This window comes from Salarias fasciatus, chromosome 14 (genome assembly GCF_902148845.1).
Source record: "Salarias fasciatus chromosome 14, fSalaFa1.1, whole genome shotgun sequence".
In the NCBI taxonomy this organism is placed as follows: Eukaryota; Metazoa; Chordata; class Actinopteri; order Blenniiformes; family Blenniidae; genus Salarias; species Salarias fasciatus.
Window position 1 is genome coordinate 1862506 of NC_043758.1, and position 25894 is coordinate 1888399.

Sequence of the window (25894 nt, forward strand, 5' to 3'; positions counted from 1 at the left end):
GTCTGCCTGGAGGGTGAGTAGAGAGAACACACAGGCGGGGGGGGGGGGGGGGGGGGGGGGGGGGGGGGGGGGGGGTATCGTCCTCTAACATCCAGATTATAGAACATCTTCCTCCTCTAGCATCAGATTATAGAGCATCTTATTCTTCTAACATCCAGATTGTAGAGCATCTTCCTCTTTCCAAACACTGTATCATGTTCAGAGGTCCAGGAATCTTCATCACTGATGCTTCAGTTGAGTAAAAATGGAACCAAACCCGTGTTTTCCGAGCCTGTTTCCAGAGAATCGAACCTGGTGTCCGCAGCTGCTGCAGCTTCTCGACTGAGGCAGTGAAATCTCTTCACGTGCCGTGCCAGCTGTTCTGACCAGCACCGAAAGCAGAACCTCTTTTTAATTTTGCACATCAGCATCTCGATCCCTCTGAAACCCACCGGGTGAGTCAGCTGGAAACGTCCTGACGCTGCAGGAAGTCTGAACACACTTCAGCTCAGTGATCACATCGATCGGGGAGAAACTCCTCCACTCATAGGTGTGACAGCAGCACGTCAACACCTTTTATCAGTCCTAAAGAGCCATTTTCACAATTTTTCAACAACGTCTGGAGATGCAAAACAGTAAATTATCTGAACTGAAGAAGAAAACATTGAAGAAAAAAAAAAGAAGAACTGAGGTCGAATTCCTAAAGAGTTCCAGGTGCAGTTTGAAGGTTTTATTGCACTTTTAGCTTCTATGGACATTTGTCAAGTTTTTGTTCTTTTGTCTTTTTTTGCTTTTCCTCATTAAAGTTATGCTAGAAATTTGAATCAAGTCATTTTTTTCCATTCTCTCTTTCCTGAGAGCTGCTGATGACAAAGTGTTTTCTAGTCACAGTCCAATCAGTGAACTTCTCACATTTCTCTCAGTGAGTAATCTGGGGTTTTGGAAAGAGAACTTTGTAACTTCAGTATTTTGATTTCCACCTCAGTGGAAGTTGGAAAAAATAAGAAAAAGCTTCAAGTCATTTTAACATCACCGACCTCCGTTCACTCAGCTTCACTCCATCTCGTCAGCCATAAAACAAACACATACTTCCACACAGGCAGAAATTAAATAAATCACTCTTTTGAGAGGCATCGTTTCATTGTTTCTATAATTAGTGGGAATTTTCCAGATGAGATCCCAGTTTGGAGCCGGATGGTTTTTGGGATCAAACCTGTTTGAAGATCTAAAAAAAGCTTAAAAATCAATAAATAAGTGAACCAGGAAGAGGAGACACTCTGCTGTTTGTACAGGAGGCTGTGGTGTGTGTGTGTGTGTGTGTGTGTGTGTGTGTGTGTGTGTGTGTGTGTGGTGTGTGTGTGTGTGTGTGTGTGTGTGTGTATGTGTGTGTGTGTGTGTGTGTGTGTGTGTGTGTGTGTGTGTGTGTGTGTAAACAGTGCTGCAGGTTTTCAGACAGGAACAGAAACAACAGATGAGTGGGACGAGTCTGAGTTACACACACACACATGCACACACACACACGCACACACACGCACGCACACACACACTGTCCTCACTGAGTCTTCTTGTGTTTCTTGTGTTTTCAGGAATGGCTCACCTTAACTCCACCCACCTGCCCAACAACCAGTCAGACTTCAGTAGCGTCTTCACACAGCAGGTGCTGCCGCCGCTCTACTTCGTGATCTTCCTGGTGGGCGTGGCCCTGAACGGCGTAGCTGCCTGCATCTTCTTCCGCGTGCCGGCGGACTCGGGGCTGGTGGTGTACCTGAAGAACATGGTGGTGGCCGACCTGCTCATGTTGTCCACGTTCCCGTTCCGGGTGGCGGCCCAGCTGGGGCTCGGCGGCTGGCGCCTGCATGTGGTGCTCTGCCGCTACACCGCCGTGCTCTTCTACTCCTCCATGTACGTGGGAATCCTCTTCATGGGCTTCATCAGCCTGGAGCGCTACGTCAAGATCGTCCGCCACACGTCTTCCTCCGCCTCCTCGTCCCCAACATCCTCGCTGCACCTCCTGCAGAGCACTGGCTTTGCCCGGGTGCTGGCACTCCTCACTTGGGGCCTGCTCCTCCTTGGTGTGCTGCCCAACGCCGTGCTGACGAGCCGACCGGCCGACGAGCGGAACGCCCGGCAGTGCATGCAGCTGAAGACGGCGCTGGGCGTGCAGTGGCACCGAGCCTCCACCCTCTTCAGCGTGTCCCTGTTCTGGGCCACGCTGCTGGTGCTCCTCTTCTGCTACGCCTCCATCGCCCGCCGCGTCTACCAGACGTACCGCCGCGTCCGCTGCGACAGCGGCGACGTCTGCCGCAAGTCCAACCGCAGCATCTTCAGCATCCTGGCCGTCTTCTTCATCTGCTTCGTGCCGTACCACGTCTGCCGTGTACCCTACACGCTCAGCCAGATGCCGGCGTCCGGCTTCAGCCGCCATGCCCGCTTCCTGCTCTTCCAGGCCAAGGAGGGAACGCTCTTTCTGTCGGCGCTCAACGTCTGCCTCGACCCCGTCATCTACTTCCTGATGTGCCGCACCTTCAGGGAGTCGCTGCTCCGCAAACTGTCGGGACGAGAGAGGAGGAGGTCACTGACCACGGCCCAGAGCCTCAGCAACATCTAGGAGGCAAGGAGACGAGGGGGCAAGGAGACGAGGGGGCAAGGAGACGAGGGGGCAAGGAGGCAAGAAGACGAGGAGACGAGAAGACAAGGAGGCAAGTAGGTCACTGACCACGGCTCAGAGCCTCAGCAACATCGAAGAGGCAAGGAGACGAAGAGGCAAAACGACTAGGAGATGAGCAAAGCTTGTCACTTTGAGACAAGGACACTAGGAGATGATGACAGGAGGAAGAACTGTCCAGGATCTTGCTCTCCTCTGAGGAGACAGAGATTCATGAAACACTGACTTTGAGTTCTTTCCCATCAGCTGTTATCTTGTTTGTTGTCGTGGAAACACTGATCTGGAAACGTCAACGATCATTAGACGGCACTGAAGCTAAACGAGGTTTGATTCAAAGATGATGAGGTTTGATTTTATCTGTAAATAAAGGTTCCAAACTTTGAATCTCTCAAAGATTTGATTTTCACTGTTGATGATGAAAGAGGGAAGAAATGAGGAAGTGGAGGAGGAAGTGAGAACGGACCGCAGACTGGAATGGGTGTCACGTCGGAGAAACAGGAAGTGAGAGCATGCACAGACCTGCAGAGACCTGCAGAGACCTGAAGGTACCTGAAGGGATCTGCAGGGACCTGGGTGTATACCGGCTACATATATTCAGGCTCACCTCCACACAGCGTGGTTTCTGGAACCCAACCTCTCAAGGAGGGCTGGACTCTCCACTTCTCTGGTGTTGCCCGTAGTGGTCTGGTGTGGGTTTTCTTATAGCCCCACAGCTCAGCCGCCATGTGTTGGAATTCACTTTAGTGAACCAGGGGGCAGCGCCCCTGCGCCTTCGGGTCAGGGATAGGTGCTTCGTTGTTGTCTCGGCTTACGGGCCAAACAGCAGCACAGAGTACCCGGCCTTCTTGGAGTCCCTGGGAAGGGTACTGGACAGTGCTCTGTCTGGGGACTCCATTGTTATACTGGGGGAAGTTAACACCCAAGTGGGCAGCGACAGTGAGATCTGGGGGGGGGGGGGGGGGGGTTATTGGGATGCACGGCCTCCCCAATCTGAATCCTTGTGGTGCACTGTTATAGGACTTGCATGCTAGCCACAGCTTATCCATGCAAACACCATGCTTGAGCACAGGGGTCTCACAAGTGGTCAGGGCACCAGGACACCTGATGTTGGAGATCGATGATTGACTTTGTTGTTGTGTCAACTGACGTCTGACTCGTGTCTTGGACACTCGGATAAAGACAGGAGAAGAGTTGTGGACTGATCACCACCTGGTGGTCAGTTCGATTCGCAGACGGATGAGGAACCCAGACTGATTTGTCAGAGCTAAACGTGTTGTGAGTGTCTGCTGGGAACGCCTGGTGGAACCTTCTGTCAGCAGGGTTTTCAACTCCCACCTCCCGGAGAGCTTCTCTCATGTCCCGAGGAGGATGGGGACATGGAGTCTGAGTGGACCATGTTCTCCACTTCCATTGTCGAAGCAGCTGCTCAGAGCTGTGGTCGTAAGGTCTCTGGTGCTGCCATGGCAGAAACTCCCGAACCCGGTGGTGGACACCGGAAGTAAGGGAGGCCGTCAAGCTGAAGAAGGAGTCCTATCGAGCCTTGTTGGCTCGAGGGACTCCCGAAGCAGCTGACAGGTACCGGCAGGCCAAGCGAACTGCAGCCCAAGTGGCTGTGGAGGCAAAAACTCGGGTCTGGGAGGAGTTCAAGGAGGCCATGGAGGAGGATTACCACCAGCAGCGTGGCCCAGAGGCAGCCTCAAAGAAATTCTGGCAAACCATTCTGTGCCTCAGGAGGGGAAAGCAGATCTCCGTCAACACTGTTTACAGTGGAGGTGGGGAGCTGCTGACCTCAACTGGGGATATTGTTGGACGGTGGAAGGAATACTTCGAGGACCTTCTTAATCCCCTCACCACGTCCTCCGAGGAGGAAGCAGAGGCTGAGGTCTTAGAGGTGGACTTGTCCATCACCCAAGCTGAAGTCACCGAGGTGGTCGGTAAGTTCCTCGGTGGCAAGGCACCGGGGGTGGACGAGATTCGCCCCGAGTACCTTCAGTCTCTGGATGTGCAGGGACACTCTTGGTTGACACGTCTCTGTAACATTGCGTGGCGGTCGGGGACAGAGCGTCTGGATTGGCAGACCAGGGTGGTGGTTTCCCTTTTTAAAAAGGGGGACCGGAGGGTGTGCTCCAACTATAGGGGGATCACACTCCTCAGCCTCCCCAGAAAAGTCTATTCCAGGGTACTGGAGAGGAGGATTCGACTGACATTTGAACCTCAGATCCAGTAGGAACAATGTGGTTTTCATCCTGGTCCTGGAACACTGGACCAGCTCTGGACCCTCCTTAGGGTGCTCAAGAGACAGCTCCTGGGTGTGTTTCCTCTTCTGAATCATTTGTGCCCAGCCTTATATTCTATTCATTAGTTATGGTTTAGGAAATCGGGGTGGAAGGATGGTCTGTGTTCTTGTGCCGTATTTTTGGTTTGGGGAAGATGGAGTGGTGGGTGGAGTGGGTGGAGCGGGTTTGCTTTTAATCTGTGAAGCACTTTGTGTTGCAATTTCTATTTGTATGAAAAGTGCTACATAAATAAATAAAACTTAAACTTAAACTTAAAGAGCTTGTGGGAGTTTCCCCAACCAGTCCACATGTGTTTTGTGGATTTGGAAAAGGCGTTTGACTGTTTCCCTTGGGGTGTCTTGTGGTCGGTGCTTCTTGAGTACGGAGTCTGGGACCCCTTTTTAAGGGCCATCCGGTTTCTGTATGACCAAAGTCTGGTCCGCATTGCTGGCAGTAAGTCGGACCTGTTCCTGGTGCATGTTGGACTCCAGCATGGCTCCCTTTTGTCACCGGTTCTGATTCACAATTTTTATGGACGGAATTTCTAGGTGCCGCCAGGGGCCAGAGGGGATCCGGTTCAGGGACCAGGGGCCGGAGGGGTTCAGGTTTGGTAGTCACAGGTTTTTATCTCTGCTTTTTGCAGACAATGTTGTCCTGTTTGCTGCATCAAACCTGGACCATCATGCACTGGAGCGGTTTGCAGCCAAGCGTGAAGCGAGAAGTGTTGGTCATTTTACTCTAAAAAAGTAATTAGTTACACCTACAAATTACTTCTCCCAAAAAGTAATTGAATTAGTAACTCAGTTACCTCATTGTAAGAGTAGTTAGTTACTCAGCAAAGTAACTGTGACGCTATTTTTCATGTTCTTTACGTTACTACATTCTATAACATCATAGATGTTTATATCAACTGATTGAAGAATAAAAACACTTTATACAGTATTTTAGAACATTTGGTATTTAATGGAACTAAATTGCAGCCTGCTAAAGCAACACTAAGGAACTTTCAGTTTTCGTTGATTTTGGCGGCGCCAGTGGACAAAAGCGGTAGTGTTTTGCCTGAAGGAATACTACAGTTCCCATGAGGCCTAGCGCGTGGCGTGGTAAAATGCTGCTCCCGGTGGCGTGCTGTCGGACTGAAGTCGCCTTCATTTGTTTCCAGTGGCTGTGTGAAGGACGGATAGCGACGAGGTCATGAATCTAATGGTGGCTAAACAATATATCGTGATGTGATGCATGCCGTAAAGCAGTCCGCACATTTGGAGTTTTGTAGTGAGCAGGGTTCCTACCACCCTCCTCACAGCTGCTCAGTCCAAGTGAAAGCAACACTGACACCCTCAGGCCGTGACAGAGGGTCATTCAACTAGTTGTAAGTCGAAGTATCATCACAAAAGATATTAAAATGTTTTATTAAGGGTGAAAAGTTCCTTAGTGTAGGTTTAAAACACAAATGTGAACTTGTGGCCATTAACTATTGCAAATCTCCGTAACTGTACATTAGGCCTACTGTGTACCAGTGTACCTCGAAATCAGTGTGTTAAGAGTAGAGATGCGCGGATGGCTCATTTTTCCATCCGCAACCGCTCATAAAATCTCCATCCGCCCGCTGTCCGCCTGCACCAACAATTTTTTTCAGTTTTCAAAACCGAACCAGCGCCCAATATCTGCAGAATAGCTTTTAGGTGTATTGAAGATGCCTCGGCTATTAAAATATTGCTTTTTTTTTTATTTGAGTGCTTCAACCGCAACCCGCCCAAATGCAGTTAAAATCTTAATTTTTCGACACGTCATCCGCCCGATCCGAGGTTATCCGCAGGTGCAACCGCAATCCGCACATCTCTAGTGCAGAGCGGCTCTGTCTCCCTGCTGGCTGCATTTGGGCTCGGGGTGGGGTTAGCAGCAGCAGGAGCAATAAGCGTCACACTAGCATGTATTGATGTGAGCTGCTTCATCAGGTTCGAGTTGCTCGAGACAGACGTGGATAAAGTCTTCCAGTTTCAGAACGCTACCTTTGAACATCCTGGGCTCGAGCTTGACGCCATTGTCTCTGTCTTGTTGTGTTTACCAGTCAGCACATGCAGTGACTGAGACGTGAGCAGGGCATGATCCGCCCACCAGCTAATAATCATGGCGTCTTCATCAACCCCTCCCTCCCTCCTCCCAGCTCTCTCCAGGCAGCTGATGTGTGCTGCCAAAAGCTGACACTTGCGCTTCATTCAACCTAATTGTAGAAACTTCATATTCTCAGTAACGGTAACGGCGTTGCAACGATGGGAAAAGTAATTAATTAGATTATTTGTTACTGAAAAAAATAATGCTGCTATGACCAAAACTGGAAGCGACAGGGGTGAGGATCAGCACCTTAAATTCCGAGGCCATGGTCCACAACCAGAATAAGGTGGTCTGCCCTCTCCAGGTGGAGAGACTCTGGCCCAGGTGGAGGAGTTTAAGTATCTTGGGGTCTTGCTCACAGTAGAGGAAGGATGGAGCTGAGACTGACAGGCGAATCGGTTGAACATCTTCCTCCTCCTCCTAAAGGAACTGTGTTTAGAAGAAATAACTGGCAGCAGTCATCAAGGTTCAACAGTCTTGTCAAGCAGGCACAAAGCATCAGGAAAGAGAACAGAGACTTGAAAGTTTAAAATGTGTCTGAACAGTTTATATGTTTTGTTTTAGTTTGGTTACCTTTAACACGGGGGCTGTTCCCACAGAGCGGCTTCCTCCCTCCTCTGTCGGACTGCTCAGAGCTTCCTGATGCTGTGCAGAGCAGGAGGAAGTCAGCCAGAGGCGACCATCAGAGCTCCAGACAGGTGAGGACCGCAGATCACTGCCCATCTCTTCCATCTGGACCAGGAACCTTCTGATTCCTCCACTCGGCAGAAGGAGAACCCAGGAACCAGCTGTTCGTTTTGTGGTTCCTTTGAACTGAAAAGCTGCTGGTGGGTTTCTGTGCAGATGACAAGATTTCATATTGAATCTTGATTTCCGTTCTGATCCGTAGCTCCTTGAAACCAGGTTTAACACGGATCCTAAGCTAGTTCAAAACTCATTCCAGTCCAAATCCAAGTCAAAAACTAATTAAAAAATCAATCTTTATCCTCATCATTACAAGGGGCAGAACAACTTTATACTGAGATCAAACTTGAGCTGGAGAACTGAGGTTGATTCAGGTCCTGAACTCCTTTAGAGCTGGTTTTGTATTGGATTTGGACTGATTCAAAGTTGGTTTCACATTTTGGACTTTTTTGAAGTTAGATTCAGATTGAATTCTGGACTGGTTTGAAGTTATTTTCGAATTGCTGTTGGACTGGTTTGAAGTCAGGCCACTGCTCGGATATTAACTTGCATGTGGTTTTAAGAGAGGCATTAATTCGTTTTCAAACGCCTTCATTCAGACCACTTCCTGAGGCAGTAAAAGAACACGACAGCAGACAATGACCTAATTTTCACATCATTTACAGCCGAAATCTTACTGAAGAAAATGGCTTCGCTGCTGCTCGTTGATGTTTTATCATTTATACCTCGTTTAGCTATTTTCAGTGGTGTAGCTGTTGGGATTTCAACTTAAATTTGGCCAGCAGTAGTAATTAAAGGATATCATTTCTAATAACTATTCTAAAACGACTTGAGATCTGATTTTCTTTACATAACCCTGGGGCACCACCTGAATAAATATGAATGATGGCCAATTCCTTGTTATCAGTTTCATAAAGTAGGTTAAACTATTCATTTGTCATTTGTATTACAAATTGAATTATTAACAATCAATGAATTCTGAACAGTAAAACCTGAAGGATTCTGGAGTTATTGAACAGAAGAGGTCAACATTTCATTCACAACTGTGAAACAATAATGACAGACATGATTCCATAATCCTGTACAGGCCGGCGGACAGTTTCTCCTGGGCCCAGGACTAGATAATGTTAGATGGCCCCCCCATCCCTCCCCACACCTGGGCCTCTCCTTTTCCCTCACTCTTCCTCTCCTCTCTTCTTCCTCACCCCTGCTCTTCCACACATTTGCACACACATTTGCAACAATGGTTCACATTAACAAGCTGCACATAAGCTGTTGCTGCCAAATACACTCTTCATCTGTACTGACACCAGCAGGAAACTAGTGCTGGGCGGTATTACCTAAATTCATATCACAGTATAAAGGAAATCCCTTCATGATAACGGCATATATCGCAGTATACATGTTGCGGTGTAAAACCTATAATCAAGTGTTTCTCAATGGGTTTTGTAGTCGTTTGATTCACCTGCATTTGCACTTGATGCCACTAGGTGTGCTGTTTGCATGTTCAACCTTATTTTCACACAGACACCACAGAAGAAGGATCAGGCTCTCTCTCTGCATGTTGTTAGAAAGAGTGTTTAGCAGTAAGATGTGACCAGAAGAAGCTGCAACATGTCCAATGCTGCGATGCTCCGTTTTTCAGTAAAAGGAAGGACTGAACATCGATCTGCACTTTTTATTTACGTAGCAGCTAAACTGTATCAGATGACAGCAGAGCGAAAATCTCTGCCGTGGCCAAATTTATATGGTTTCTACCGTCATACTGTGTTTACCGCGCAGCCCTACAGGAAATAAATGAATATTTACCATTAAGACTAAAGCTGCTGGGACATGTTTAGATCTGAACTCCAGACCACAGGCGCTGAACTTTCCTTGTGGCAAAATCATCTATGATTTCTTGGCCAAGCCATGCTAGTGTTGGGGGTGGGGGGAGTTCTTAACAACAATTTCAGGGACAGTTAGAAGGAAAACAAATAACAGCCATTTATCTACAACAAACCCGCTGGTGCCCCCCTGTCGGCGGGTGTGATCATGTGTATTAACAATAAAGCAAAACCAAACATGCAACTAAATCGAGTCATATATCCAAGCTGTTTGTGTAAGTGTGTGTGTGTGTGTGTGTGTGTGTGTGTGTGTGTGTGTGTGTGCGCGTGTGTCTGTGGTTAGCGAGATGGAGAGCTGTGAGGTGAGATGGAGACACCGAGGAATGGTCAACATGGCGGCTCAGAGAAGCCTGGCCTCCCATGTGGTGTCTGTGAGAGAAGAGAGTTGCCTATCCCCCCCCCCCCCCCCCCCCCCCCCCCCCCCCCCCCCCCTCCCATGTGAAACTCTGTGAACGCCAGTTGAAAAACCGTCGATGAGTGATCCGTGTTGGACGTTGAGTTACACGTGATGTTTTGGTGTGATGGTGTTACATTAAGCGTTACAGTTTAGTTCAAACTCAGCCGCCGTGCTTTACGAGGACCAGGGGGCGGGGCCACATTACACCAGTTTTAGGCTGAATCCCATTTCACCCCTCAGCCCCCCCCCTCAAAAAGTCCAAAACAGAGAGTCCAAAAATCCACAAACAGAAAGGGTCCAAGAAATCCAACATAAGGAGAAGTCCACCACGGACTCGGTAACGGGGGAGGGGGAGGCGGCCACCCACAGGAGCACAGAGAGGCGTGCACTCCGGACGCAGCCCACCCAGAGCGCAGAGCTCCCACCTGGGAGCGCTGAGCTTCTGTCCAAGGAGCGCTGGACACAGAACTCCTGGCATGCAGGAGACCAGACTGGGAAGACGCAGACACAGCTGAGCACACACAGAAGACACGGCATGAAGACGGACTGAAGACGTAATGAACCAACAAACAGAACTCAGACAGTTCCTGACATGTCCAGGTGTCCAGGTGCCTGGCATCCACAATGAGGCCCAGGTGAATCAGGGTGGGGAACAGCAATCAACATGAGGAAAGGGACCACGGAGCCTGAAGCAAGAGACACAGTTAGAACACAACACAAACACAGACAGAACTGAACATATTTTACCAATTTTTACCATTTTTTAGATATTTAGTTATTTGTTTTAATCGATTTCTGCCTGCATTGTTGGTACATTTTCCTGCTACATTTATCGTACAGACTGGGAAAAGTTATAGTTGTATAGTGACAATAATAATATCCTCTGACTTTGGTCATGTGGTTGGTTATCAAATTTAACACAATAAAGCATAATGCAGGTTATAACTGAAATTGTTTTGGTTGAGGATGATTCAGACCCAAGAGCTGACCAGGAGGCTGAGGGTGTAGTGAAGCTTTTTAACATCACAGACCTGATTCACTCAGCTTCACTCTGTCTTGTTAGCCATAAAACAAACTTAAAACACACACACACTGTCCTCACTGAGTCTTCTTGTGTTTCTTGTGTTTTCAGGAATGGCTCACCTTAACTCCACCCACCTGCCCAACAACCAATCAGACTTCAGTAGCGTCTTCACACAGCAGGTGCTGCCGCCGCTCTACTGTCTGATCTTCCTGGTGGGCGTGGCCTTGAACGGCGTAGCTGCCTGCATCTTCTTCCGCGTGCCGGCGGACTCGGGGCTGGTGGTGTACCTGAAGAACATGGTGGTGGCCGACCTGCTCATGTTGTGCACCATCCCCGTCCGGGTGGCGGCTAAGCTGGGGCTCGGCGGCTGGCGCCTGCATGTGGTGCTCTGCCGCTACACCGCCGTGCTCTTCTACTCCTCCATGTACGTGGGAATCCTCTTCATGGGTTTCATCAGCCTGGAGCGCTACGTCAAGATCGTCCGCCACACGTCTTCCTCCGCCTCCTCGTCCTCAGCATCCTCGCTGCACCTCCTGCAGAGAACTGGTTTCGCTCGGGTGCTGGCACTCCTCACTTGGGGCCTGCTCCTCCTTGGCGTGCTGCCCAACGCCGTGCTGACCAGCCGACCGGCCGACGAGCGGAACGCCCGGCAGTGCATGCAGCTGAAGACGGCGCTGGGCGTGCAGTGGCACCGAGCCTCCTCAATGTTCAGCGTGTCCCTGTTCTGGGCCACGCTGCTGGTGCTCCTCTTCTGCTACGCCTCCATCGCCCGCCGCGTCTACCAGACGTACCGTCGCGTCCGCCGTGACAGCGGCAGCGTCTGCCGCAAGTCCAACCGCAGCATCTTCAGCATCCTGGCCGTCTTCTTCATCTGCTTCGTGCCGTACCACGTCTGCCGTGTACCCTACACACTCAGCCAGATGCCGGCGTCCGGCTTCAGCCGCCATGCCCGCTCCCTGCTCTTCCAGGCCAAGGAGGGAACGCTCTTTCTGTCGGCGCTCAACGTCTGCCTCGACCCCGTCATCTACTTCCTGATGTGCCGCACCTTCAGGGAGTCGCTGCTCCGCAAACTGTCGGGACGAGAGAGGAGGAGGTCACTGACCACGGCCAAGAGCCTCGGCAACATCTAGGAGGCAAGGAGACGAGGGGTCAAGGAGACGAGGGGGCAAGGAGGCAAGAAGACGAGGAGACGAGAAGACAAGGAGGCAAGGAGACGAGGAGGTTTGGTGTTCTTGAGACAAGGACACGAGGAGATGAAGACAGGAGGAAGATTAGTCCAGGATCTCTCTTTCCTCCAAGTTCTTGCTCATCAGCTGTTGTCTCGTTTGTTGTCATGGAAACGCAGATCTGGAGACATCAATGATTATTTGATAGCATTGAAGCTAAATGAGGTTTGGTTCAAATAAACTGAGTTGGTTCCTCCGGGACCGGAGGATGGGCTCTAACTACACTCAACAAAAATATAAACGCAACAGTTTTGTTTTTGCTCCCATTTTTCATGAGATGGACTTAGATCTAAAATTCATTCCAGATACACAATATTACCATTTCTTTCAAGCATTGTTCACAAATCTGTCTAAATGTGTGATAGTGAGCACTTCTGCTGTGCTGAGATAATCCGTCCCACCTCACAGGTATGCCACATCAAGATGCTCTTCAGACACCATTATTTTTCATTTCATTTTCATTTTATTAGTTTATTTCGATCATATTTAAAGTGACGCTAAGGAACTTTTCAACCTTAATTAAACATTTTAATATCTTTTGTGATGATACATCGACTTACAACTAGTTGAATGACCCCTCTGTCACGGCCTGAGGGCATCAGTATTGCTTTCACTTGGACTGAGCAGCTGTGAGGAGGGTGGTAGGAACCCTGGACACTAAAAAACTCCAAATGTGCGGACTGCTTTACAGCATGCGTCACATCATGATATAACATTGTTTAGCCACCATTAGATTCATTTAGATTCATGACCTCGTCGTTATCTGTCCTTCACATAGCCACTGGAAACAAATGAAGGCGAATTCAGTCCGACAGCATGCCACCGGGAGCAGCAATTTACAACACCACGCGCTAGTCCTCATGGGAACTGTAGTATTCGGTCAGGCAAAACACTACCACTTTTGTCCACTGGCACCGCCAAAATCAACGAAAACTGAAAGTTCCTTAGTGTCGCTTTAAAAGTATATCAACCAAAGCAACATCACTGAAAACCAGGTTGACCGAAAAGGTTTAGGCTGAAGCTACTTAGCTTATACGTGGCTAACCTTCTTACTGTTCAGCATTTATACCAGAGCAAAACAAACAAAAACCAAGTCAAGTCAAGTCAAGTCACTTTTATTCATATAGCACATTTATAAACAGCTTAGCCGTGCCAAAGTGCTTCGCAAGGGCAATGAGCAATCAATAAAGCAATCAGAGAGTTGAAAAGGTGAGAAGGTAAAAAGTCGAAAGTAAAACAATCATTAAAACAAAACAAAACAATCTCAACAACCAATGAGTAGTTAATATTCCAACAAAGAACTAAAAAGAAATACAACTGCACAAAATATTCACACAAAAAAAAAAAAAAAAAACCCGGAGCAAATACAAAAGAAGCAAATACAAAAGAATTCCTGAAGAAAAATTCGGCCTCGCCCATCAGTTAATCTTTAGAGCGATGTATATACACCTATACACATAAGTTTCCGGACTGAATCTATTAAAAAAAAAATATAATGAATTTCCGACTTTGGCCACTAGATGTCACTACAGGATAACCTCATGCATAACTGTGCCAGGTTTGGTCTTCCCCCGTGATGCAGTCAGCTGACAGTCACTGTTTATGTTGACAGAGTGACACCCCGCTATTCGATTTTTCAAGATGGCGGATATCCACTGATTTGCGCTCTGTCAAAACATTTTGTTTTTTATTGGGAAAACAGCGGCAGAAACACTCACCATGTTGCAGACATTCTTTAAGAAGGATTCTTAGGGTGTCTGAGTGGTTTGGGCCCTTTAAGAGTAATCAGATTACATCACGAAGACCAGGCACGCAGAGGACAACAATCCACTTCCAGAACAGAGGAAAACGTCACAAAAACTGAAGAAGACATCATGGTAGGTCCACGCAGGACTTTTGATGACATTGCAGATCTGATGGGAGTGTTGTGGAGATCCAGACAGATGATCCTCAGGCGGTTATTAGAAGCAGTGAGACGAAGGCTCCTGGAAATGGCCGCATCATAGCAGACAGCAGACCACAGGACGCCCCGTTACGCACAGAAATAGCACCAAATGTTGTGCGTAAAGCATATTTTTTGACTAAAACCGTGAACAGCAGCCTCCCCACCGCCATATTCACCTGATCTGGCCCCAGGCGACTGCTTTTTGTTGTCAAAGATGAAACTGGAGCGGCAGCAGAAAGGTAAAGCAGGCATACAGGCGGGGGAGGGAAAATCGAAGTTCTATCTTATCGGCACAGTTACGCGCGGTCATGGCGACTCTTCTGAACAGTGAAAATCTCCGGTGCAGTGTTGTATTCAAGCCAAAGGAGAGTATTTTGGAGGTGACAGTTTCAAATAATTGTGAAGATTAAAAAATAAAAAGTTATAACCACAGTCCGGGAACTTTTGGGTCCACCCTCGTACTTGCAGATACTGATCCATACACAAAAAAACTGTGCTTGTACACACATATGTAGTATATGTACATAGCCAAATTAACATACATGCACTTTTTTCTTCTTCTCTTCCTTCCTCTTTCCCTTCTATGTATTTTTTTAATAACTCCTCTTCTCTCTTCCCCTTTCCGTTTCCTACCTTTCCTCCTTTTTTCTCTTTTTTCCCCTATTTTCCCCCTTTCTTACTTCTTTTTTGATTAGTGCACAGGTGTGCCTTAGACTGTCCACAATAAAAGGCCACCCTGAAATGTGCTTTTTTTTTCTTTTTTTGTTTGCTTTATTGGGGGTCTGGGTTGCTTCATAAACCAGCCCCGCCCACTCCTCATCCTGTTTGGATTTTGGAGTTGGGCTCAACCTGCTGTCTGGGCGTTCCTCTTTCCATGGCGTCCGCACTGCCCCGTGTGTAATCTCTTGTCTGTCCCCTTCCATACCTGTCCAAACCTTCCTTTATGCTGCACACCGAAGCTGAGTTATCCAATCAGGACTTGTAGGGAAGGGGGGTGTGTCTACTCAATCATCTCCAGTCCACAGCATGCATCGCTCCTCCATTTCACGCCATGCAAAACATATAAAGCCAATAAAAAGGTCCCAAACAACACCTCATAAAACAACTCCAATAAATTAACACAAAAAAGCATGCATATAAAACAAACGCTTGCATCAGTGGGCTGGGATCTCCCCAACACAAACGCATTTTGATGACGTATTTGTTTTGGAGCGCTGATTGGCTGAAGTGCGCTGTCAGTCAAAGGAGTAACCAACACCTCCTGTAAGAAGTTTCTATGGGCTCCTTTCCAGACAAATCCAAATCCAAATGAGGATGATGAGTGGGCGGGTCTGGTTTACGAGGCTGGGGTCTGGGGACTCAGAACCAGTCAGTATTTGGTGTGACCACCATTTGCCTCATGCAGTGCAACACATCTTCTTCGTATAGAGTTTATCAGATTGTCAATTGTGGCCTGTGGAATGTTGGTCCACTCCTCTTCCAAGGCTGTGCCAAGTTGCTGGATATTAGTGGGAACTGGTCCACGCTGTCGTATACGCCGGTCAAGCACATCCCAAACATGCTCAATGGGTAACATGTCAGGTGAGATGCTGGCCATGCAAGAACTGGGACATTTTCAGCTTCCAAGAATTGTGTACAGATCCTTGCAACATGGGGCCGTGCATGATCCTGCTGAAACATGAGGCGATGTTCATGGATGTATGGAACAAAAATGGGCCTCAGGATCTCATCACGGTATCTCTGTGCATTCAAAATGCCATCAATAAAATGCACCTGTGTTCTTCGTCCATAACAGATGCCTGCCCATACCATAACCCCACCACCACCATGGGCCACTCCATCCACAACATTGACATCAGCAAAGCGCTCACCCACACAATGCCACACACGCTGTCTGCCATCTGCCCTGAACAATGTAAACCCAGATTCACCTGTGAAGAGAACACCTCTCCAACCTGCCAGACGCCATCGAATGTGAGCATTTGCCCACTCAAATCTGTTACGGCAATGATCTGGAGTCAGGTTAAGACCCCGATGAGGACGACGAGCATGCAGTTGAGCTTCCCTGAGACGGTTTCTGACAGTTTGTGCAGAAATTATTTGGTTATGCAAACCAATTGTTTCAGCAGCTGTCTGAGTGGCTGGTCTCAGACAATCTTGGAGGTGAACCTGCTGGATGTGGAGGGCCTGGGCTGGTGTGGTTACACGTGGTCTGCGGTTGTGAGGCCGGTTGGATGTACTGCCATATTCTCTGAAACACCTTTGGAGACGGCTTATGGTGGAGAAATGAACATTCAATGCACGAGCAACAGATCTGGTTGACATTCCTGCTGTCAGCATGCCGATTGCACGCTCTCTCAATGCCTGTGACATCTGTGGCATTTTGCTATGAGACAAAAATGCACATTTCAGCGTGGCCTTTTATTGTGGACAGTCTAAGGCACACCTGTGCACTAATCATGGTGTCTGATGAGCATCTTGATGTGGCATACCTGTGAGGTGGAACGGATTATCTCAGCAAAGCAGAAGTGCTCACTATCACACATTTAGACAGATTTGTGAACAATGTTTGAAAGAAATGATAATATTGTGTATCTGGAATGAATTTTAGATCTTTAAGTCCATCTCATGAAAAATGGGAGCAAAAACAAAAGTGCTGCATTTATATTTTTGTTGAGTGTATGTTGGGATCACACTCCTCAGCCTCCCCAGGCAAGTCTATTCCAGAGTACTGAAGAGGAGGATGTGACTGATAGTCGAATGTCGGATCCAGGAGGAACAATGAGATTTTCATCCAGTTCTAGATCCTATTTGGGGTGCTCGAGGGCTCATGGGAGTTCACCCAACCAGTCCACAGCTTTTGTGGATTTGTTGAAAGTGTTTGACTACATCCCTTGAGGTACCTTGTAGGGGGTGGTTCAGGAATATGGAGTCTGAGGCCCCTTGTTAAGGGCCGTCCAGTCTCTGTTTGACCGACACAGGAATCTGTTACACAAAGCCAGTAGTAAGTTGGACCTGTTCCCAGTGCATGTTTAACTCTGGCAGAGCTAATTATCACCAGGTTTGTTTGTAATTATTATGGATAGAATTTCTAGGTGCAGCCAGGGGCCGAAGATGGTCCAATTCAGGTACCAAGGGCGAGAAGGGGGTCAGGTTTGGTGGCAATAGGATTTCATCTCTGCTTTTTACAGACGATGTTGTCCTGTTGGCTGCATCAAGCCTGGACCATCATGCACTGGGATGAACCAAATTGCAGCTGAGCATGAAGCTGTGGGGATGAGGGTCATCCATCCATCTTCCACCTGTTATCCAGGACTGGATTGTGGGGGCAGCAGTCTAAGCAGAGATACCCAGACATTCCCGTCTCCAGTCTCTTCTTACAGCTCTTCCTGGAGGATCCCAAGGCATTCCCAGTCCAGCCAAGAGACATAGTCTCTCCAGCGTGTCCTAGGTGACTTCGCTGGGGCCTCCTCCCGGTGGGGCATGTCCAGAACTCCTCCCCAGGGAGAGGTCCAGGAGGCATTCTAAAGATGTGTCCAAACCACCTTAGCCGGCTTCTCCGGAGCTTCTCCCTCGTAACTGAACCCTATAGTTAGAGCACAGTCTCTGGTCCCCCTTTTTAAAAAGGAGGAACCACCACACCAGTCTGCCAATCCAGAAGGACCGTCCCTGACTGCCACACAATGTTTTGCAGGAACGTGTCAACCATGACAGTCCCTGCACATCCAAAGACTTAAGGTACTCAGGGCGAATCTCGTCCACCCCGGTGCCTTGCCACCGAGGAGCTTACCAACCACCTCGGTGACTTCAGCTTGGGTGATGGACGAGTCCACCTCTGAGACCTCAGCCTCTGTTTCTTCCACGTATTCCTTCCATTGTCCTGTAATATCCCCAGTTGAGGTCATCAGCTCCCCACTTCCACTATAACAGTGTTAGTGGAGACCTGCTTTCCCTTCCTGAGGCACCAGATGGTTTACCAGAATTTATTTGAGGCCAACCAGTAGTCCCCCTCCATGGCCTCCCCGAACTCCTCCCAGACCCGAGTTTTTGCCTCCACAACCACTCAGGCTGCAGTTTGCTTGACCTGCCGGTATCTCTCAGCTGTTTCTGAAGTCCCACGAGCCAACAAGACTCGATAGGACTCCTTCTTCAGCTTGTGCAGCTCTTAAGCAGCCCTTACTTCTGGTGTCCACCATCGGGTTCGGGGGTTTCTGCCATGACAGGCACTGGAGACCTTACGACCACAATTCCGAGCAGCTGCTTCGACAATGGAGGTGGAGAACATGGTCCACTCTGACTCAATGTCCCCAGCCTCCCTCGGGACATGAGAGAAGCTCTCCTGGAGGAGGGAGTTGGAAACCCTGCTGACAGAGGGTTCCACCAGACATTTCCAGCAGACCCACAACACGTTTGGGTCTGCCAAGTTTGTCCGGTAAAAATCTAGTAGCTCTGGTAAAAGTTTCTTTCTCTGGCCTTCAGGACCAAAAACTAAAACCTCAGTTTTGTCCTGGTCGAGCTGCAGAAAATTCACTCTCACAGCCATGAACAGCTGAGTATCATCAGAGTAGCTATGGAAACTGATGTACAGCTGAGTACCTTCAGCGTAACTATGGAAATGGATGCATTGTCTCCTGATGATGTCCCCAAAAGGAAGCATGTAAAGGTTAAAAAGAATGGTGCCTAAAATTGAATCTTGGGGAACCCCACACCTAATTTTATGTTTTCCTGAGGAACAAGTATCCATACTTACATAAAAACATCGATCTGTGAGATAAGAATTGAACCAGTTAAGAACAGTACCAGAGAGGCCCACCAGGTGACTCAATCTGTTTATGAAAATGTGATGGTCTGCTGTGAGGAAAGCGGCACTCAGGTCCAGTAGAACCAACACTGAGTTTTTTACTATCTAAATTCCACCAGATGTTATTTAAACTCTTTAAAAGGGTGTCTCGGTACTGTGGCTCACTCCAAAACCAGATTGATGTCCTTCTAAAATGTTATTTATAATTAAAAAGTCATGGACTTGGTTATAAAAACAGTTTTTCTAAAACTTTATGTAAAAAAAGTAAGTTGGATTCAGGTCTGTAGTTATTAAGAACGTTGGGGTCTAAAATTTCCCTTCTTCAGAGGGGGCTTTACCACTTTAAAACAGAAGCAGTCCCTCCACCCCTCTTATTCTGTCTGGATGAAAATAAAAAGTTAAAATCTGGTGTTTAAGCCTCAGTGAGGAGAACAGGTGCATCAGAGCCAACATGTCTCCATTCAGAGCAAACTGTCTGAATTATTTTTAGAAATGAAATCACTGATAATAAAGATGAGTTTAAAAGAGAGCATAAATTCAGCAGCTTCATGTTCAGAGCAGTGGACAGGCTGGATGAGGCTCTCTGTGAAGGTTCACTGTTCGAGTCCTCTGTTTAAAAACAGTTCTGAAGGAGGTGAAGACTGGAAACTGTGGACAGTGTCTGGTGTGTCTGTGGGCCAAGAGGTGTGAGGGGTGTGTGAGGTGTGAAGGCCTCAGTATACTCCCCCGTCGCCGCCACGGCGTTCCTACGCCGGCAACCCTACACCGCTACTGAACATATCTTGCTCCTGCGTCAAGGGAACGCCCTCCTCTGCCAAGCCGCTAGCAGTCACAACAACAATGCGGCTTCCGTAGCTCCGGCTTTACCTAGACATAGATCTATACACATAGATTTCTAGACGTACGTATCTAGACACGCGTGCATTTAACGAACATATATTTGCATATATGACATATCTGGCGACACCGGGCTGTGGTGGAGGAGAGGCTGAGCGGACCGTGATGAAATATTGGTGAAACTAATGAGCTTTTGGACGATTAAAGCCGTTTGAGGAGCGGCTGTACACATAGCCCCGTCTGCTAACAGTGCTAACACTGCTAACAGTATAGGGATGTGCGCCGCTCAATTTTGGATCTAAATTTCTCCTGAAGCACTGTTGGGATCAGAAAAGCATTCCGGGTGAGTTCTACTTTATTCTATAAACAACGCGAAAGCGGACCAATCACAGCCCTCGACGTTCACGTCATCACGCGTCGAAACGACGCGAAGTCACAATTTTCGGGAGGCGCACGTCAAGCCCCGACGTAGCCCGTCGTAGGGCTACGACGTCTACATCGTAGGAATGACGTAGCGGCGACGGGGGAGTATACTGAGGCCTTGAGGGGTGTGTGGTGAGTGGGCGGAGCTTTCTGCCAGTCAGTCAGTGGGGGATGTGTGGACTGTGTGCTGAATGTTACCTGTTAAAACGGAGCTGCCCAGCGATAGAAACCTGTGTGGTTCCCATAAAAGGTTAAAATTGTCTGTGAAATAAAAGTTGTGAGCTGAACAGAAGAACTGGAGCCAGATGTTTAAACTGGAGCCAGATGTTTATACTCAGTCTGGAGAAGCTCAGCTCTCCTTGAGAAGGTCAGGATTGGTCCACTGATAAAAACCGACCTCCCACAGCTCTCCACAGGTTAAAATCCTGCTTGGTCCTCCAACTGTCGCCGTTCTATGTTGTCCCAATGTGGACGATCACCCGGTGGACAGTGGAGGACAGATGGGACGGAAGGGATGGACTGCAGGAGCTCCAGGAATCAGTGGAGGATCTGGAGGTGGGGACCATAGCACCAGGAAAACACCATGTTATGGTGTTAAAAAAAACATCCCCCAAGAGTCCTGATGCTACTGTCCCAACGAGGAGTGCCGTTGGACAGAAGAGGGGACGAGGCGGAGGTGGGGAATTTACAGTGTAATCTTTTTTGTTGTTGTTGTGGAAATTCTATTAATAAAATGCACCAACGATGAGTTCATTTTGATTCCTTTAATTCCAGTTGCAACAGGAGAGAATCACCACTGTCCTCAGTCAGGGTGAGTTCTGAAGTTCTGAGACACAGACTGATATTTATACCCTGTCCTGAACCCCTGCGGCCAGGGGCAGACATGTTAATGTCATTATCATGTCATGAGGCTGCCCTCAGGAAGGGACACGTATTTAACATATGAAGTGACAAAGAAACAACTCCAAACACCCAACCCACTTCAACCCCCTGTGGCTGCCGATGCATCAGAGAAGAACAGCATACAGACCACAGACACCTCTTAACCCGCTAATTACCCGGCTCCTCATGGCAGTGTGAAAGTGTTCACTCGGCATTAGACCCGGGTTTTTCAACCCTTCAATCGACGCGGGTTTTTAGCGGGTCGCTACTATCGGCTTTTTAGTGGGAGGGGCGAAAGGGAGTGTGAAAGGCAGTAGCCAGTCGACGTGGTAACTTACGTGATGACGTCGACGCAGCCTGGCTACGTTAGCGCGCTAGTTGTTGTTTCTGGACACAGCGTGAGATTTCCTTCGTCAAGATGACTCAGTATTGGCAAGACAGCGAGACCAGAGAGCTCCTCTGGATCCGTGGGGAAGAGGAGATTCGTCTACAGGTAACGGGGACTGTGTTCCGCTGCATTGTTTACTTTCGCTTTGCTCCGTTGCGCTGATGATGTCATCAACGCGGGACACTAGCGGGAAGACGCAGCTATGCGGCTCGCCAGTATGGGTGGCCGTTTGTGCCATACATCGCCTGGTACAAAACGCCGTTAAGAACGGCACTTTTAACACCGAGCGCCGCCAGGCGCTTTTATTTTGAAACGCCGAGCGCCGCCACGCGCTCCATAACATGCTAATATTCTCCTCCCCTGAAGTTTCACCAGCCAGTAAAAGGTATCGGTCTTCTTTTTAGAGGAACTTTTTTCCATATATGTTTTATTGTCCACATGACGTTTGATATATTAAATGTATTAAAATATATTTTTTCCTTTCTAATCAATTTTTCAAAACTCAAATGTTTAAAAATAAATCTGAGATTCTCTCTTTAGGGTCTATGTTTGTCTGTTACAACATTACATTCTCAGTACAATTCAGTTTTTTCAAATAATATCTGAATGCATGATTAGAAGAAGTATTTGAATATTCGTTTGGCAGTAAGTGTCAGGGATGCTGAACTACTTAAACACAAATCTTCACACTGGTTATGTGGCCCCCGCTTAATTTATTATGACATAATTTGTTTTATTTTGTTACTGCTTATATTTTTAATAATAAATCACACAACATAAAACAACAGTTTAACTGGTACAAAGGCACAGATAATTATTTCACTTATAAACATGTTATTTCTGGCTGCATAGGGACATTTTATCTCAATGATGCAGTCACTGGACACCATGACATCTGGGGAGCCACCAAGCAGGCTGCTGTCAGAGAGGAACACTGCTTTTCCTGAATCCTCACACCATTTGGCTTCATGTATTCCTCTCAATTCCGAAGTCACAAGCCTGGGGTCAAAAAGATAATTTATTGCACAATGTGTAGGTATTATTACAATCTGTTATTACAAAATAGAGGGAGAGAAGGAAAGAAATATAGGCTCAACTATTCAAGATTTCTTTGTTTACACAAGACTCCTTTGTGGGGGGGTTTTTCTATCACAAGGTGGGATTTATTTATTGTACCGTATTGGCCCGAATATAAGACGATGTTTTTTTCCAGAAATTGCATCCTCAAAAGTGGGGCCGTGTTATAATCGCGGACTTACGGTAGATGGTCAATACGCGTCTGCGCCGCTAGATGGAGCCAAAGTATCACTGAGCAGAGAGCGAGTGGCGCGATGAAATGAGATCAAATGATCTGATGAAAAATGGCGGATCATCTGGAACAAAGGGGCTGAACGCTGGACAACTGAGCAAACAACAGAGGCAAAGTTATGATACCAACTTTAAACTGATGGTGAACAACGCAGCAGAGTCATCAAACTACTGCCAAGCCGCCAGGAGATCTGGTGGAGCAGAGCCTCGTTCTTACTGGAGAGCACAGAAAAAACGCCTAAAGCTTTCCGTGGTCCTGAGAGCGACGCTTCAGAGAGACTGATAGAAGGGTGAGTGAAACGTCTCTGAAAGACGGAAAGACGGAATGTCCACCACCAGAGCCTGATTCAGCTGAAGGCACTGGAAGGTTATTTACATCATTTATGCAGTTTTGACCCCTTGAGGCTTCTTATTTGTTGCTTATTGTTTCTTATTTTGAGAAAGAGAATATATTTTTTCATTTTATATCTCGTGAAATGTTATCTCAGTTGTGAGTTTTTGAGTTTATAATAATTGTATAATAAAAAGTTGTTTTATGAGTGACCTTATTGTCTTCAGCATTTTTTTTTTTTTTTCACAAAATGATCTTTGAAAAATAGGGGTCGTCTTATAATCGGAGTCGTCTTATATTCGGGCCAATACGGTATTTATGAGAGTTAAAACATTTTCGGTGAAGGAATTTGATTCTATATACATTTTGAAAATGTGATCTAACTTTTTCAAAGGTAAAAAAAATCCCTGTGGGAACATTTACAATTCTTTTGTCCTGTTCTGACTATTCGCAAACTTTAGCTGCTCTGAAAACATGTCAGATAAGTAATTTTTTGAACATTTTCCACCCTATAACCCTATAAGTCTCCTCATTAAGCTCACCCCTGATCAAAAGTATTTATTTTTTTGTTTTTAAACATTTCAGTTTTGAAAAATTGATTAGAAAGGAAAAAATATATTTAATATATAATAATTAATACATTTAATATATCAAACGTCATGTGGACAAGAAAACATATATGGAAAAAAGTTCCTCACTCAGTTTAAAAGCGCCTGGCGGCGCTCGGCGGGCCCATAAAAATAAAAGCGCCTGGCGGCGTTCGGCGTCAAAAGCGCCGTTCTTAACGGCATTTTGTACCAGGCGATGTATGGCACAAACGGCCACCCATACGCCAGCAGGCGGTTAGACGCGGGTCTGCATGCAGTGTGAAAGGACACAAAAGGTGATCATTAGCGGTCGAAAACACGGGTCGACCCGCTAGTTGCAGTGTGAAAGGGGTATCAGAGATTACGCCCGGTCAGGAGGAGACACATCTGCTCAAAGTGCAACAGGACAAACAGGAAAGAATCCCCCATTTGGGTTTGCTTGGTGTCAGGAGTCCAGGGGGGCCGTCTGCTAAGGAGTCTACTTAAAGTTGATAACCATCACATGCATCAAATACATAAAAATTTCCATCACATTGTTGTTTTCTTTGTTTTTATTGTATTTTATTTCTGCACTTGCACTTATATATTTTCTGACTTTGTACAGCACTTTGTGTCAGCTGTAGTTGTTTTAAAGTACTATAGAAATAAAGTTGAATTGAGTTGGGCTGGACTGGAAATGTCTCAGGATCTTCCAGGAAGCACTGGAGGTGGTGTCTGGGAACAAGAAGTCTGACGACAGGAAAGGACCCTTGTTCGGCCCCAAAGGAGGATCTGCAGGCATCGTCTGCTGAGCTGGTCCTGGGTCGGCCACTGCGGGTCCCCGGGGAATTCCTCCCGGATTCTTCAGAGCCCTGGTTGATGGCGACCCAGTGGCCCAGTTGGGTGGAGCTGGGTCGATGTTTTTCCCCGGTTCCTTCTCACCACTGCTTTACCCCACTCCTGTGTCCTGAGGACTCTGATGGCAGCTAAATATGTGTTTGTTCGCCATGACGCCCACCGGGCCCCGCTGCAGCCTCCTTATGACGGCCCCCGTTCTGCGTCCTGGAAGCAGAGCTCAAGAACTTTGTGTTGGACGTAGGCAGTAGGCTGGTCCGGGTCCAGGTGGATCACCTGAAGCCTGCGCATGTTGTGCCAGAGGAGCCGGTGGAAGTGGCGCAGCCCCAGAGACGGGGGCGTCCCCCCAAGTCGGCTGCTGCCACAGGAGCTCCTGCACCTGTTGCCCCGCTGGCAGGTCCTGCACCTGGAGGTGCGCAGTTGGTATGGCCGTGTGATGTGTGATTCGGCCGCCCTTCAGAGACTTTGGATGATGATCTTGTTGGGGTTTTTTGTTTCATTCTCCCTTGGGGGGCTTGGCCCTTCTGAATGTTTGGGGGGGGCTGTGTGGTGTCTGCTGGGAGAGGGTTTTCCTCACATTAGAAGGGGCGGGGTTTTGTCTCGTGAGGAGGTGTGGTGCACTGACGGTGGGGGTTAAGAGGCAGAAGCGTTCTGTCAATGTGGTGCTTCCTGGAATAAACTACACCTAACTCTACTCCCTCATCCGTCTCCTCCTTGTACGACCTCCGCAATACTTGTTTGAATTGTGTAATTTTATCATATAACAATTTCCTGATCTAATTCCTCTAAATTAAATATTTTATTTAATTTTGTTTAATTTATTTAATTGCGCAATTATAATAAGTGATATAATTATATTGAGTCAAATATAGCGTGTAAACATCTAAATATTAGATTCACTGCAGATGTGACCAGCTGTGACCAGCAGAGGGCAGCAGAGCTTCAGTTCTCCACAGAACAAGACCTTCAACTCAGCGTTTCATCTTTTAATAAAGTCTTAACAAGGAACGTTGCTCTCTTACAGTTCAGTCTGTGGAATATTTGTGGGATATTTTTAATTTGAATAAATGCACAGGAAATGTTACACTGACTGAAAACTGACACAGTCACACATACACACACAAACACACGGATGCAAGGCGCTAACCACAGCTTCCACATCCTGTCTGGGCTTTGAAATTTAAACTTGTGTTTAGAAAGACTGATGAATTCAGTATTGAAAATAGATGTAACGATAATAAAATGTTGCTCAGCTTCTTCTTATGTCCTTGCACCATGAGTGAATCACAACAGGCTGATTCAGTGGAAG

At 47.4% G+C, this 25894-nt stretch overlaps 2 protein-coding genes across 2 annotated transcripts in view; both read left to right on the forward strand.

Moving 5' to 3' along the window:
• LOC115400121 (P2Y purinoceptor 14-like) overlaps positions 1-25894 on the forward strand; it is a 234482-nt gene continuing 208588 nt past the window's right edge. Inside the window, exons 1-2 of the mRNA XM_030107789.1 lie at positions 1-13; positions 1566-2613. Coding sequence (XP_029963649.1) covers positions 1568-2587 — 1020 coding nt within the window. The 5' untranslated portion in view covers positions 1-13; positions 1566-1567 and the 3' untranslated portion in view covers positions 2588-2613. The remainder of the gene's footprint in view (positions 14-1565; positions 2614-25894) is intronic.
• Positions 11134-12153, forward strand: LOC115400122 (P2Y purinoceptor 14). Its single transcript, XM_030107790.1, has one exon. The coding sequence runs from the start codon at positions 11134-11136 to the stop codon at positions 12151-12153; it is 1020 nt and encodes a 339-aa protein (XP_029963650.1).

What these genes read in the sequence shown, in the direction of transcription:
- LOC115400122 (XM_030107790.1), top strand. Translation starts at nt 11,134, where the DNA reads ATGGCTCACCTTAACTCCACCCACCTGCCCAACAACCAATCAGACTTC.